The 17,022-nt window shown below is 36.0% G+C and overlaps 1 protein-coding gene across 5 annotated transcripts in view; it reads right to left on the bottom strand.

Annotated features, from left to right (window-relative positions):
- Positions 1-17,022, bottom strand: part of LOC110829529 (uncharacterized) — a 475,337-nt gene that overhangs the window by 341,507 nt on the left and 116,808 nt on the right. For all 5 annotated transcript variants that reach the window (XM_087347254.1, XM_087347235.1, XM_087347251.1 and 2 more), the window contains one exon: positions 2,806-2,884. In XM_087347254.1, coding sequence (XP_087203380.1) covers positions 2,806-2,869 — 64 coding nt within the window. In that variant the 5' untranslated portion in view covers positions 2,870-2,884. The remainder of the gene's footprint in view (positions 1-2,805; positions 2,885-17,022) is intronic.

Raw genomic sequence — 17,022 nt, 5'->3', positions numbered from 1 at the left:
AGAACGTTTTATCACATCACTGATAGTGAATCTATTCAAAACGTGCACGAAGCATCGTAACAATCTTACAAGTAATCAAAAGGCTAGTTTAAAACCTCAAACTGACGACTGCAGAAATAAAGCCTGAATCATATTTTCTCAAACTTCTTCAATAACCCCATCCAGTACAGTCTACCTCAAGAACATGACAGTCGTTCTTCTGGCCAAATAACGGCTGTCCTGTGAAACAAAAAGTTCGAAGTGTTCATGAGAGCCTCCTAACAGATATTATCTTGAACAAATTGTATCCGGTCCCCATTTATTTTAGATACATTTTAATATTATCCTATTATACTTTCCGATAGAAATCACTACGTCTTTCATGCGTGTTGGACTGCGTTCCCCACATCACTCACCCACAGCAAAAAACCAGAAGAAGAGTCGCTGAGAAAATGAAACTCATTCGCCCAACAAATAAATTCAAATAAGATTTTATGGGACCTGATGGTTCACAATGCGATGACTCACGATAGAGGCAGTAACAACCTCTGAAACGTCTCGGTAAATGTCCACCAGACTAGAAGGCGCGACATCTCAGAATACAGTCATCTGGTTCCAGCATGAACCAGATGAATCCAGTCCACACCTGGTTAATTCTATTTATTTAAGACAAAATATTACCTTAAATTTTAAAATTACCCTTTAACGCACTCCTATTTACTTAATTTGGCCATCCTTAGTTATCACTTAACTCCCATACTCTAAGTTCTATAGAAGGGAATATTGTTATTCATCATCTGTCTGAAAAAAACAAACAAATAGTCACCTGAAATCGTTATTCTTCCGAAAGAATAAGAAGAAATTTATAAAGAAATAGGAATATTCTATTTCGTGTTTTATGAGCCTTTATTACATTTAAAGTGAGAATTTGGTTCTATTCATGTAGGCCTGAGGTAACAACCCTAACTAATTTGGCCTAAACACGTATTACCTGTCTAAATATAATATTTATTTACTATTATTGTAAAATAACTACAAGCATTATGCATCACGAACATATCCCACACTGACACAGGCGGTTCAGCAGATGAAAGTACATCTGCCCTCAGTAACATGTCATTTACAAACAGATGTGATTTGTCAGTGATGGTTAATGAAGAATTTTAGATTTATGTAAAGCGTCGATGTAGTAATCACACTGCCCTTCGAAATCATAATTAAATGCAATAGATTAAAGAGGATTACATTTCCACTGTCATATCACTTCTTTGATCACTTCATTTTGATATTTATTAACATTCTCTTTCATACTGATCCTTAATATGCAACGAAACCATTTCCAGCGTGTGTACGTCCTATCTCGTTTCTGATACAAGTCTGTGTTAACTGCACAGTGTATACTGCTAGGGATGGTCTAGCTATTTAAAATTTAAAAAAATACCAGGCAAAAAGGAGTTCAAGCGCTACAGAATTATCTACCCCTAGGAGAAACTGGTAGTCGCTCATCTAGCCAAGATATTCCCATCCCTTTACGTGTCCCCAAGACCCACCATATTCTGAGACAAATGAATTCAGTCCACGTCTTACTTCATGCATATTTCAGGTAGATTATCATCCCTTCTATGTCTAGGTCTCCGAAGTAATCTCCTTCTGCCAGGTTTACCGGCTGAAATCTAGTATGCATTTCCATCATCCCAATCCTGCTACGTACACCGCAGACCTCAACGCAGACTGTCCAAAAATATGTATCAGTTTAGTGAAAAATACAGTTCTTAAACTTCCCTGAAATGCACTGTTCTCTTTCTCTCTCTCTCTCACTCTTTGGTGCAAGAAGTCGTATCTTTTTGAAAATATAAGATAACAAGGGAGTTATAATTAGAGACTATAATCCATTCCACGACATTCTTATGCTCTTAATTTCATAAATATAATCTGATTTGTTACGGCAGGAAAGAAGAGAATGAAGAGAAATATGTAAATGAAATAAACACAGACAGAAATAAGTAAAATACAATTCCCAGTGCAATGACATGAAAAAGGTAACTTAACCTGATGAAGGCCGCATTGGACGGAAACATGTTGCTCAAGCAAATGGACAGTGAACAGTGTGTGTGAAAAAAAGACAACGAAATAAACCTGCCGTTAGTAAAAACATCGCCACATTTACAAACAATTTATGATAAACTCTAATAATTATTGCGATATGAGATTTGGGGTTCTCATAGACTTCAGAACGTCGATGGTGATCTTCTGGTTTGTGACGCCGTGTGGTCTTGTAGATCGCTAGCTATGTTCCGAAGTAACATGTTATCTTCAGAGTGAAATGCAACGATACGTTCACCCGAAACAGTGTTAAACGCCCACAAGACCACATGGGGTCACAACCCAAAAGACCACATTCGTAACTGTCGCATTATGAGTGTGTTCACAAGTCTTGTGCGTCTTTCTTAGTATAAAAATGTCACTTCTTTTAAAACAATTTCACTCATGTCCCCTTAGTTATAATTTGTTTTGCGTAACAGTTGAACGTAATAAGCAAACACATCTGGACCAATTTTACATTCAATTACAATCCTTCGTAAATTACCGCAAACTTTTCTAATAACAAACTTTATCTCACATATAAAACAAATTCATTATTATTTCCGGATATTCGAATTACGTTAACATTATACATTCAGGCTCTAATTTTTATTTCCAAGTGAATAGCTAACATATTTTAATGAATTTCGAAGATCGAGTTACATGAAGGCAAAGAGCATTCAATTACAGCCACAGTGGTACAACAAATAACATGTAATACGGATGCAATGGCGGTATACTCACTCTCTGATGAGACCAGAATGGAACAGAGAATCCACCACCACATTACCAGCAATGGCCGATGCATGGTGCTCGCACGTATCTGTAAAATAATCGTCAGATGTAGCAAACAATTAGTCACGACACTTTAGAAACACGAAGCGTACAGTGCAGAAAATTATTTCAAAAAATTATAATAGACCATTACGTTACTTTTCCCATCTTTTGTATAAAGAGTTTTCCATAACCCATTGTATAATAAGATACAACGGTAAAGTAACAAATTTCCGTCGAGATTCAACACAAAATAATTTATTTTGGTTCTTTCATTCTTTTATTTCCTTCCATTTAAAACTTCCCTACGTCTGTCTCTTTACTCCTTTTCTCCCGCTGTCATTGCAAAGCAAACTCAACTATATTACCTTTAATACGTATAGCTAAAACCAACTAAATGACTGGTTATGCCATATTTCTTTTTAAATAATTTCACAAACTCGTATTAAATAGAATTATACATACAATTCGCAATGCATAGAACATCCATTACAAGGATCTTACATCCTTTATTGAATGCGTTGAAAACATCGAGGCAAACCAACCAGACTTTTACGTAATGCATATAAGAAAATAGATGAAGACAAAAGATCAGATCAGAATATTGACAGTTTTAACACATTTTTAATTATCTTCATGAATTAAATAATTTCATGGAAATACTTAAAAATGTAATACATAAATCAGAAGAGTCTACCACATTATTTTAATCGTACAGTATAGTCTGAACGCAAACAAAGAACAAAAATTCTTTCCTCCAAACTCAAATTCCAGGAAATACATCAATTAAATGTTCACGTCCGTCATATAAGCGACAGGTGACATAGTTTAATTATATTTCACTCCAAAACTAAATAAAATAAAAGTCACCATGAGCAATTAAACGACTGCCACACATTACCATTCCACAATGCCACTAATTACGTTTGAGTTTAATTAGCGAATACCAATACTTGTCATCTATGTCAGTTCCGTTATTAATCAGATGTTAAATTTCATTAGTACGTGCAGTCCGCGTATCCTTGACCATTAGTGCGTGGATTGGAAGGGGGGTTGATCTACATGACACCCTCTGTCAGGCGTCCGACCCATGAAGTACAAAGCTGGCGAACTAGATTTGGGTTGAGGGCTTATAAAATGGAGGGTAACATTTAGAAGAAACCCTGATAAGTTAATTATTGAGCTACAGCTCGAAGTGAAACACATAACATTTTATTTTAGTTTATTTGAAATATAACAGCAGCTAATTTTAAAATTAAACCTCCGCAATCTTATAATTTAAACGACTGATTCTTTGAACCCATTTCACCAACCTCTAGAGTTCAGGTTATTTTATATAATCTATGTTTCAAGATACCTGCATCTTCACCTCTCACATGATAATTTAAAAGAATCACAAAGGAACAAAATAAAATTAAATGGAAATTAAGATTTAAAAACGATCACGTCTTTCGCAGGTACTGAAGACGCAAGAAGGAAACTATATTTTAATATTTTATATTGGAGCAAGTGGACACTTTATATACCGTTCTTGGCTTTTAAAGAGGGCGTGCTTTATCACCACTGAAACTACCAACTTTCCTTTTCAATATGATACTGGGAAGAGCTAGGAAAACCAGGACGAATGCAAAGTGAATGGGGTTAATCACCCGTTGGCCTACGCCGATACGAATTTACTGGGCTGTAACTTGCGTACCACAAAGAAAAATGCAGAAACTCTGTTGGGTAAACTAAATGTGTGTTCACATCTCGTCGCCGGCATGCAGAAAAAAAATACAACTATAAATATAGCTATTAAACCGTTTAAAAACGAGCCATAGGGCAAATATTAAGGGAAAACATTTACAAATCAAAATGAAAAAGTAAAGGTGTCCCGCTATACGCCATGTAGGCGTTCGGGGGACAGGGTGTATCGCTCCCACTCACTTTCTTAACTTAGGGACTAGATAGGGATAAGTCGTCAGCGTCACGCCCCGGCCGCGTTTTACCCCCGGGAGAGGAACCTCGGTACAAATTGAACAGGAGGTTGGTTAGACCCCAGAGCCGGTCTGGACACAGAGGCTACAGGAAAAATCCTCTGCCCATGTCGGAAATCGAACTCCGGTCCTCAATTCTGTAGTTAGTTACTGTACTACAGAAAATATTCGGATAATGGCTGCTAACATTCAGTTCGCAATATTTTGTGCTCCCTTTTGCTATAGGGCTATTTTAAATGCTTATAGATGAAAATTTTACTTATTGTTTTGTATGGGCGTGAAATGTTATCTTTTATGTATAGACTCCTTCATATTGTTCAGTTATGTATGAAAACACCACATGATCCAACCATTAACTGCTGATTTTTTATTATACAGAATGGGACAGCGTGCATGCATAATTTTTACATATACACTAGTCGACCACAGTTTATTCAAATTTATTCTAAGTAATGTGAATTGAAAGACAAGTGTTTCCCATTATTGTAGACCGTTATAACAAAGTTAATTGTTAAGAATAACACCTGCCAGATGTCGTCAAACAAGACTGATGCATTCGATTCACAACACTTTACATTACAAGCAGTAACATGGCCAAAATAAAGGATGCGATATACCCATTGTATCGTATCTTAAATATCCCTGTTTGGTCTCTTAATCAATAGTGTTTCACGAAAGGTTTGTATAGTTTTGTAAACGGTTTCCAGTTTGTCGGAATTTTTTTAATACGCCTGACACATAGGAGACAGCCGTCCCTATAAGTGTTCTATAATAAAAAGGATGAGCATTTTCCGCCCATTTATTGATGACGGAGTCAGTGAAAAGATGAGGATATGCGTGCACTTCAAACTCTGAAATGGAGTACAAATTTTCTCCAAATGTTATTTACGACTTGCGTACCTTAATTGGCTTGATGTTTATTTGTTGCGGATAAAAGTTGTTGCAAAGCCATTCGTATTACACCAGCACAGCAAAATAACTAATTTTTCTTTTTTCGTTTATGCCTGTGTTAAATAATTACAACACCAAAGGAATGTTCGCAGAGAAACATGTAGGTTCTGATCCTCTGAAGACAAAGCTCGTCTAAATAATATTTAAAAATTCTGTTCGTACCGCAAAGAAAGCATAACGTGTTTCCGCACAAAGATAAACTTGTTTATACTGTTTACAGAAATAACCCCTGTTTACAACAATCATACGAAACACATAAACACAAAACGCAGAGTTACTATCGAAAGCAGGCTTTACAGAGAACTTCAAAAAATATCACTTATCAATTTTGTTACGATGGGCCGTGTTTGAGAAAAATTATGAACTTCTATAACAGTTCCGTGTAAAGTAGGAGTCATAATAAACTAATTTAAATCAAAATCAAATTTACTTTAAAACTTATTATACAGTTCCAATACTAAATTTAATCTGAATCAATCGAGTATTATCAACGATTAAATATGTGGACAGGTGGACGGACACAATATCTCATTTATGTACCTGTAGCAGTCTATCTCTATTTACAATTCTACTTTCATTTTTGTATCAGTCTTGATTTTTCCGCCCTTTTGCTTTGTCTTTCTAGACTATTTCCCTTTGTTTATGGAATAAATATTCTTAAGAGACTACCATGATGTCTGTGGCTGTCCGTATTCGAACAAACTCACCGATTTTATGAATTTCATACCTCTGGAGGCCCAAGAACCTCGTATTTTTAATTTCCAATGCGCAAACGCGACACTAACGCCACTTAATATAGCTTCCTAAAATTACGAATGAGGCCAACATGTTACTGAGGAGCATATAATTATTTACAGCAACTATCTTGTAAAAGACAAACCGTGACGGCCATATTAAAACTTCATTTATCTTCCAGTCTGACATCGATAATTAACGAACCACTGGAGCTAGACATTTGAAATTTATTAGAGAGATACATCGTGAAAGTATACCTAAGAATAATTCTTTCATTAATTAAAAATGTCACTTGAACGAGATTCGATCGTAAGAATATTTGCGCATGAGCCAAGAACCCCAATACATGCGTTACATTGTATTCTATTGCTATACAGTAAACTTAAATTACATAAATATCACAAGATGCGTTTGGCTAGAAAACTGGTCTACGGGAAAGATTTCGTGAGTTCAAGCCAAAAATCCCCGTCTTGTTCTCACTCAGTCTTATATTTGTTGTGTTAACTTCCTTCTTTGTAAGCTGTGCTAACACCACTAATTCTTATGCATCTATTCATTTCGGAACTAAAAGATTATATTAAAACTGAAATACAGCTGCAAGCCTCGACGACGATAATTGGGACAATTCGTTCTATAAAAGACTGTAAGCCTGAGAGATGAGACATCATTTCTATCTTTATTAAAGAGAAGTAAAAAACATCCGGATGCCACGTTCTTCAACACTGACGTCACCCAAGATAAACTTTCTGCTAACGTTTAAAGAAATCATCGCTTTTATTATCCAGTAAAAATCGAACGGTTTTCTAAACGGGGGTAGATTTTCATCTTGAGGGTTATTTTTCCTCATCCCTCAATGGCACATTCTTATTATTATGTTGATATCGCGTCCCCCTCGCTTGTCCTTTGCGCTGCGTTGCTTTTCACCGGGACTCAGCTCAACTTTTCAATTAACCTTTCAGATCTCGGTTCAGAAGGGAGTTGGCGTGCCCTCTTCCTGCTGTATCCCGCTCACTGTATCTGCCGACATTAGTTATACCTCAGAGAGTTCGTTCAAGAGTATGAGTAATACCATAACCCAAATATGTGTATTATGTAATTGCCAGTAAACTGTGTGTCAAGAATGACGGAAATTTTAAGTATGAAACATGCATTGACGTAAATATTACCCCCATAATGCCCAAAATGCCTTAACATCATCACCGTGGTAACTGTAATAACCACATACACATCATAGATATTACCTCATAAATCCCAAAATCCCTTAAAAACAAATGATCATCAACCACTCAAGCTACCAACCAACAATGCTGTTTATATATTCCTCATAAATTGTCCATTAAAAGGCATGTGTAATGACATGTTTTGCCCAGAACGGTCAAAGTATATTATATAAACGCTGTTTAACTACACGTAGCAGAACCCTCATTAAAAGTCTACAGTTATTTATCGCATCAAGGAATAAACCGCCTTTTACAGAACCCGAAAGACCATCTTCCAGGTCATATTTTCATAATATCTTAAATTTTTAAATCCTTTTCTGTGTAGTTCGTCTTTCCTTCAAATAAATCCAGATTTAAAATCGTCCTTATTTCATTATACATACACAACATCCACAGGTGTTACATTGTCTTTAAATAACCTATGAATGATTCAAATTAATAAACTCGTAAGATAAATGTATTTTAGTGTTTAACAACAACGGAATGTCACTTAAATTTTAGCAATGTCAGTTAGTTTTCTAACAAATGATCACATAATGGACGTCGTGTATCTCACTTCACTGTTATCATCCATGATTTGCAACAGCCTCGGTGAACCCTATCAAACGCTGACCGCACAAGCGTGCTGGTCAGGCAGAACACTGAAGAAGTCAAAGAAGAACAGATGGATGATAAAAGTAGAGGATGATAAAGGAGTTGGTAGAAGTTGGGGAAGAGAAAAATAATGTAAGTGATGGACAGAGAGGGAAAGAAGACAAACGATAAGAAGAAGAAAAGAGTAAGATAATATCAGAGGAGAACATGGAAAAAAAACAAGGATTATGAGAGAAACATACGACGAAAGAGGATGAAAGAATGATATTAAGGAACAGGCGGAGAAAGCGAATGAAATGATAGGTTACGAAAGATAACAAGAGAAAGATGATAAACGAGGAGGCTAAGATTATAAATTTTTTTTGTTATTTTTATATTACTTCACACTTTTTTCTCATTTGTATCTCTTACTACACATGACTGAATCTTCCTTATGAATTGGATGTTAAGGAGATAAAACCATGAAACTATTAAGAGTATATTTAACATTCTTCTCTGTTGTGCAAAGTTACAGACACGTGGTACGATGTGTTCTTTAATTACCTCGTGTACAACGAGTGTTCCTGAGTCACTCGTCTGAGTGCAAGACTAAACAACAAATATTAACAACGCGGAAATTATTTCAAGATGTACTCATAACCAGGATCATTCATCAACGTCAGATCTCAGCGAACCGCTTTCATAGCGACTACTACTAGTTCCGTTCGATAAAGCTCGAATGGAGGAAGTGCTGATTGCATTATACACACATTTAACGCCATTTTGATACGCTCAACCGGGCATGTAACGTTAAATTTTTACATGTCACGAACACTTCTTTTCACATATCCTAACCATTCATCCCAGTTTTTTTCTTTCCATTCTCTCTTTCCCCTTTAGTTCATGTACTCGACTACGAAGTGAAAAATTGAGAACCCATGTTTCGAAATTTGAAACCACTCAAGTAGCAATATCTGAAAATCAATTATAGCGTTAATTCACATATCACTGACTCTCGAGAGTTCCTGCAGTGTGCAGTCTCGAGCGCCTCGCATTATAAGCACGCACAAGCACAGGGCCTGTATCAGAAACATTTTCCTGATTGCAGTGTCGGCGCATTCCTCAGCGTCTCCAGGCAAAAGATAAACTGAAAATAAAGAGGTCGTGGCCTACACACAAATCTCTAAAAAACTTTTTGAAATAACAAAACGGTGGCCAGAAACGTGGTTTCCGATCTTGGGTTTAAACCGGGCACTTTCTCAACAGACTTCAGATATTTTACGTTGGATCAAGTTATTTTTAGCCTTCAATAACATGTAAATTAAATAAATATTCAGAGGAATATAAATTGAATATTTTATAAAATAGGGCATGCCTTGTAATAAAACAGACTGTGTAATACGTTTCTAAAAATGTAACAGATGCGCATGAAATAAGAAAATAGGTAACCTATAAATGTCATTATGCAAAAACTGTTAAGTCTGCTTGTCGTTTTATATGGGTGTGAAACTAGGTCTGTCACCTACAGCAAGAGTTAAGTTGAGAATGTTTCTAAACGAAGTCCTTGTGTGGATATTTGTATATATGACAAGGAAGTAACAGGAAGGTGGTAAGTTTCATAATGGGTGTCTTCATTATTTGTAAACAAACAATTAACAGAATGACAGTAACATCTGATGGGTGGAACATACAGCATGCATGGAGAAGATGAAAAATTCAGAGTATTAAAATCTTAGTTGTAAAACCTCTAGGAAAGGAAACTCTTGGGGGTTGTGGGAGTATAATGTAAGGGTAATATTAAGATGGGTCTCTTCTGGGTTGTAGCGCCGTGTAGTCTGGTAGAAAATTATCACCGGTCAACAATGTTTCGGTAACATAGATAAAATATGTGTTTCATATTGTATCTTTTGCGCAAAATTCAAATATGGCCTTGAACATTTTTGTGTTATTTTGTCTTAACGTCTACCAAATGAGTGAATTTCTTGATTCCATAGGAATATTTTTTTGCAGGTTGGCTACACTGGCAGTCTCCCATAACCTCACTTAAAGTAAGAGTTTTGGCGTTTAAGCACATGCCATTGTAATGACATTAATGGCCTTATGAAAGAAATAGGAGTCATTTATGATCCAAAACAATGGCGACTATATATAAATTCGTCAAAGTTCAGCTTGAAGGCCGTGCTGTTACACAATGGGAATGAAAAGGCTTCAGTTCCAGTAGCACATTCTGTAGGCCTAAAAGAATCCTATAAAAATATTGAAAGAATCATCAAAAGTGTTAAGTACGAGGAACACAAGTGGCAGCTTTGCGGTGATTTAAAGTCATAGCGTTGTTACTCGGTCTCCAAAGGGGATCACTAAATACTCTGTTTGCTCTGAATGTGAGACAGTAGAGCAACAGAGAGGCACTATGAAACATAAGACTGGCCGGGAAGAAATGAATTAATTCCGGTAAAAAGTAATATCAAGTTCAAGCCTTTGGTTGACCCACAAAATGTTTTCTTACCACCACTTCATATTAAACTAGGACTTATCAAAAATGTTGTTAAAGGAATGGACAAGGATTCAAATATCTGAGGGGATTTTTTTCGAATCTTAGTGATGCTAAGTTGAAAGAAAGAATTTTTGTCGGGCCTCAGATCAGAAAACTGTTGGACGATGGAAATTTTGAAGTCAGACTTTCTGCTAAAGAACTCGCAGCGTGGAAATCTTTTGTATCTGTGGTGAAAGGTTTCCTTGGAAAGCGAAAGGAAGAAAACTACTAGCAGCTTTGAAAATTAACCCATAAAAATGACATTAGTAGTAGGCTAAACTTTGTACTGCGTACGGAAACGAGAAAAATTAAAAGCTATCGTATCAAAACATCTTACGTGTTAGGTGTTTTCAAGGTCATATTTGAAATCAGAGCCCCAAAATTAGTAAATAACACTGAAAATTGTTCATGTTACCGGAAAAAGTGAAAAATTGTTGCCCTGTATCAGTGTTTTAGAGGTCCTTGTTGCCTCCATAATCAGAATGATCACAGCCCACATAATGGAGGCAGCAAGGATCTCAGACCAGAAGACAGCTAACTTCGTACTCAGCACCGTGAGAAACCCAAATCCTACTAAGGATAATATTAAAAATATATTTAAAAATAGGGTATGGACTAGATTCAACTCGCTCAGGGTAGAGCACAGTGGCGGATTATGTTAAAATGATGATAAATCTTAGAGTGCATGAAAGGTGGGAAGTTCCTTGAACAATTTAAACTTCTAACGATGGACTGAGATGATTGACGCCAGTCAGTCACACACGATTCTGTCATTGTAGTAATGTTCTTTCGTTCCTCGACATATCTAAACGACAGACAAGTTAAAACGAGAAAATTGAAATACAGGTTATTTATTAGATTTTAATGAGCAATCCGATAAACAATTATTAAAGCTTCTGTCATCATACCAATGCTCTTACTTCCCTCGACGTTTCTAACGACAGACGAGTAAAACAAAAAAGTAAAATATAAGTTATTTATTAGACTTCCATAAGTACTCTAACAAAAAACAACCATTTTCTTTGTTTTGACGCTTTAATGTTCACTTGTTCGTAGATCTAAGAGCACAGCGTAACTAAAGTTCACGTTTTTACTGACATCAGCATATTGAAAAAACAATGTCCAGCTAGCGACCCATAAACAGCAGTACGTCCACTGACCCACGACGCGGCGCTTGTGTCAACATATTTATTATGACGAATTCCCCAAAATAACTTCAACGATCAAATTACGAAAAATTTTCTTTATTGACAAGAAATGTATTTTAACTAGTGAACATGTTTCATTCGTAACCAGTTCGATTTCAAATAGAAATCTAAAGTACTAAGACAAACTTCTTGGACATTATCCATCGTCTTGACTTCAGTTAAAACTACGTTTCGGAGACTGTAAACTGTCTCCATCCCCAGGTAAAACACACACTGTTGGGTTCAACAGTTAAAGTTTAGTTGAAGACGCAGACAGATTCCAGTATCCGAAACGTCGTTTTTAATTAAAATTAGAATGATTGATCGTGTCTAACAAGTTTACCATGGTAATAGTACACCACAGACACAAACTCTCAGATTTGATCCCAGACACAGATTTCCCTAGCATCTTCTGCAACTTGCTTCACCATCTTCCAAAGCAAGAAATAAATTACACTTCAGCAAGAGTCGAAAGGTTAAACTGATACATTACGAAACGCACACAACTAAAGATGCATTATAAATTCCTTAAATTAACGATGAAGTGGGACTAAACAAGAAGCCAAGGACAACGGACATGAAAAAAAAGATATACATGAACGGGTTCACATAGCCCAATTACATTGTGAAATTTATGATAATGATGATACTTCGCTTAGGCTTACATGTGCGAGGATTGGGATTCTTATTCAAAACATGACAATGCCTAGTTGATAGAAAAAGTCTCCTCCTCTTATGGAACCCGAATATTCATTGATTAAAAACGCCACCTCTCCACATCATAATCCAGCAACGTTCTCTCACTCCATTTCTTTGAGATTCACTTCAACATTAAGCTGCCGGTATATTCCCTAACTGTATATTCTAAATTCATCACAACCTAAACTCCTTGTGGGGAAGGATCTGTAAAGACTTGTATGTAACTGGCGTGTTTCATCACCTTGGAAATCGAAGGGAGTGAATGTTAAAGCGTCGAAATTTCAGTACAAGACAAGATTTTGGATTCATTTTACTTCTAAAAGCGTTCTGCCAAATTTTGATTTGCATCATAACAGAACACAATAAAATTGTAGCCTATGTCATATGTTGTCTAAAACAAAACCGGAATGATGCAAGCTCTACGTCATTAAACAAGCCAAAAAAACACGATGATACAAGTCTCATTCATGTGTCTAACCTGTGTACATTTCCCCATAAAAGACAACTAAAAGTGTCTTGTTTACACTAATGTGTGTACGTCCAGCCTAAGTAAAACTGCGCTACAGAAATGTAATACTTTTATTTCAAATCAGGTATATTTACAAGAGTTTGGTGATTAATGTTTTAGAGAGTAAGTTGAGATTTGTAAAGTATATTATAATACAACAGCATTATTTTGTATGCACTTTAATGGTCACGAACAGAATAATTTAATTTTAATTCGTAACGACACAAATTGCATCCATCCATCTGTCGGAGAGATTAAAGGTGTATGAGTCAATCATGCTCACAGTTATTACATTCATATGTCGTTCAAAACTGGAACATTTTAAAAATATTGCACTTTGAAATGACACTTCTGAACCACATTCGAAATTAAAAGTCGTTACTTCCACTTTAAAGCATAAAAATGTATTCATATTTCATGAAACAGATTGTGGATGACAGGTTATGACTTTTGATTGAGACATATATAAGGTTCTACTCACTGACATGATGAGCGTTCTAGATATTCGTTGCTAATAGTTCGCGTGCACTATGCGTCAAAAATGCCTGACGTTTGTTAAAAAGCAAAAGTGAAATTTGATATTTTACTTGAGTTTTCATGTTCTCAAACTTCTATTGCTGCCGTCCAGTAGCACTTCACGTGAACGTTTGCCCGCTTTTGGAAGCCACAGACAATCCTGTGTGTGTTCTACAATATTTACTTTTAGCATCATCTTTTATTTTTCGTGTTCAGCATCATACTTTGAATTATGTTAGTAATGAATTTTAATGTAACAGTGATCTGCACTTCATTGTAGAGAGCGCGCAGTAAAATACAACCACCTGATTTGAATAACACGACAGCAAAAATGATTTGCCTGGAAGATTCTTTGAGATTAGGTAAATACTAATTAAATAAAACAGTCATTTTATGAGCTATGTTTCCTTATCCGCAATTTACTCTTAAGAGCAGTAATTACAGCACAACTCTTTAAGAAAAAAGTTACACGTTAACAAATCCCACGGGAAATTTAGTATGAAAACCTTTCCTTATTACACTTAACATTTAATGTTATCTGAGTGCATAGGGTTCAATTTGAAAATTTACTTCCTTTATGCATTATAGGAACAAACTAATAAATCATTAGGCACCTATAACAAAGAAAAGAGGTTACTTTTATATATTTCATAATTAAATTATTGCCGTACTAAAACTATTTTCATTTAAAAATCAAAGCAACAAAAAAATAGGTCTTAAAATATAATAGTAAATGCTTAAATGAATTCAATTAATAGTGAATAAGATGGAAGTAAATAATATTCAGCCTTAATTCACAGTGGTAACTAATGCACCATCCGTTATAACATTCAAAAACTGTGTAGTATATCTGACAATTTTCAAAATAAACAGGGATAATTTTCTTAAAACCAGTGGCAAATTTAGGTTACGAAGGCAAATTTTATTAGATTTAAGAAAGCTTCATTTTTAAATATTGTATAGGCAAATATCCTGTTCCATATGGCACAATAAAGGACATCAGATTCTTCTTTTACCACGTGGTATCCGGTAGAATTAACTCATTTTCCCTGACTTAAGGTGGAGCACAACAGGTAAACAATGGATACAAGAAATATCTACTACTGGGCACAAAAACGCTGTGGTAAACAGCACTCCAATATATCATGAGAGGTAACTTTAACGTCATCATGTAAGCTGTAACAAAATTATGAAGGCAACACTACATTTTGCGTAGGATAAAATAGTTATGGAAACCCGTTCAGCACTCAACTCCGACATACTGTTGCAAGCTGTCTTGGAGTTAATTTATTTAGTATTATGCTGGACCAACGAACAGGAGTGTATCAGAAACGTCATGGAGTTCAACTTGTTTTTCGTTGTAAATGATTTTTTATTAAACTCTGCAGGTACCAGGCAGACAAAATGTTCTAACGAACAAGCCATTAAAAATGTTTAAACCCTGGAGAGTTCTAGTCTGTATATGGTTCAGCTCACGACAGCGTCGGTTGTCTTCCTATATCCAACAAGAGGGGACGAGCTAACCTGCTATTACGTCAAACTGATAGGCCGACAGTGAAATAGGCTCAGTAGTTTTAATGATTACTTCACCACCGTTTTCTAGAAACTTGTTACTGGTCTCGCATTTAAATATGTACAGTATTGGTTCGCTCTGATATTACAGGTACGTTAAACTGTTACTTTGTGTCAGACAAAAGCATTATCTGGAAAGATTATCATACGGGTGAGTTAAGAATTTACGTCAAACCTTCCTCCTCAAAAAACTTGTTTTAAATACTGACGACTCTTCTGAGATGTTCTCTGCATAGCGTAGTAGAGGTTTACCGATGTTACAGAGGTATTTATTGCCTCCACCATCAGGGCAATAACATACCAGAAGACAGCTGTATTTATATTCACCTCTATGATAACCTGATATCTCATAATTTTTAATACGTTGACGAAAATATAAGCCTAAATAACTTGATTTATTATCATTTAGATTCGAGTTTATCTGTCTCCTCACAGAAAACCCTAGTTACAGTGCACAAATTCAGAAATACGACGAGACAAACTAAATAAAATACAATAATGAGTCACCTGGATTAACAGTAATAATCTTACCGTCTAATAAATCACGGAAGATAGAACATCATGGTTATTATAAACCCATGAACAATATAATTCTGTTTTAAAACATTCCAAATCTAATTTCCTTTCTGTCATTTAACAATTGATTTAATGCCCATGATTTGTTACGTTTTGTCTCATGTCACTAATAGCAGGCCTATGTATGAATGAAGAAAGGTATCAACTAATTTTACACCCATAGCATTAACAATACCTCAGATTAACCCCATGTCCAGAATCATCCAGAAACTAACTGAACTGTTCCATCTTTTATGGAACTCGAAAGTTTGCAACCTTCTTCGCATAAGTTTGTCACTGGTTCTTACAACAGCCAAATAAATAAATCCAGTACACACAATTATTCATTTAAAATAAGCTTCAACATCAAGCTACCACTTACGTCTAGGTCTCCCAGGTGGCTTCTTCCCTTCGGGTTTTTTCGGCTAAAATTGTGTACGCATTTCTCACCTTTTCCATTCGCCATTCAACGGTAGGAACAATGTAAATTTGCCGAGGATCTTGGAGTAAACCCTAGTGGCATAATGTCCATATCTAATTTAATGAAAATCCCGTCTAGCCCTTCCGGAGTTCTTACATGCGTGATGTACGATCACAGGCGACCATGGGTTATAAAAGAGTTTTAACATCCCACCTCACGCGTTTGAGCACCCGTCACGTTGGTTTCAAAAATGCTTGGAAATTGAAATGTACAAGTTTGGAGTAGTATCTAATGACATAACGTTCGAACCAAATTTCATTAATATCTGCTCAGCAATTCTCAAGGAGAAAGGAGAAAGCGAAGTTATTATGCGCTTCGCACAGATAATGACGTACGTAAAACTAAATTTAATAATAGAGTAGGTTATCTCAAACGTAATGCACCCAACATGCATTACTGAGGAACCAGGTTGGAATCCCGGGTTGGATACAGGTTACTGGAAGATCTTCAGTCATTGTCCTGTTCCCAGTTTGCTAATACCAAGACATTACCTTGAAAAGGGGCAGGACAGTTGTCCAGTGACAGAGACTAGCTCTATCTTAGGGACCCAACAGAGCAGGTGCCTCTCACCTGAAGACGAAGACAGAACCAGCCTCCGAAACGTCGTGGTTTTAAAGAACAGACGATGGGAAAAGTCCTGACAATGAATAATTTTAAGTGTAAACTACCGTCGTCAAAACC

The sequence above is a fragment of the Zootermopsis nevadensis genome, unplaced genomic scaffold (genome assembly GCF_977971745.1).
Source record: "Zootermopsis nevadensis isolate Lab colony 2312 unplaced genomic scaffold, Znev_1.0 Znev_ptg000001l, whole genome shotgun sequence".
Classification (NCBI taxonomy): Eukaryota; Metazoa; Arthropoda; class Insecta; order Blattodea; family Termopsidae; genus Zootermopsis; species Zootermopsis nevadensis.
This window is presented reverse-complemented; position numbering and strand designations above follow the sequence as displayed.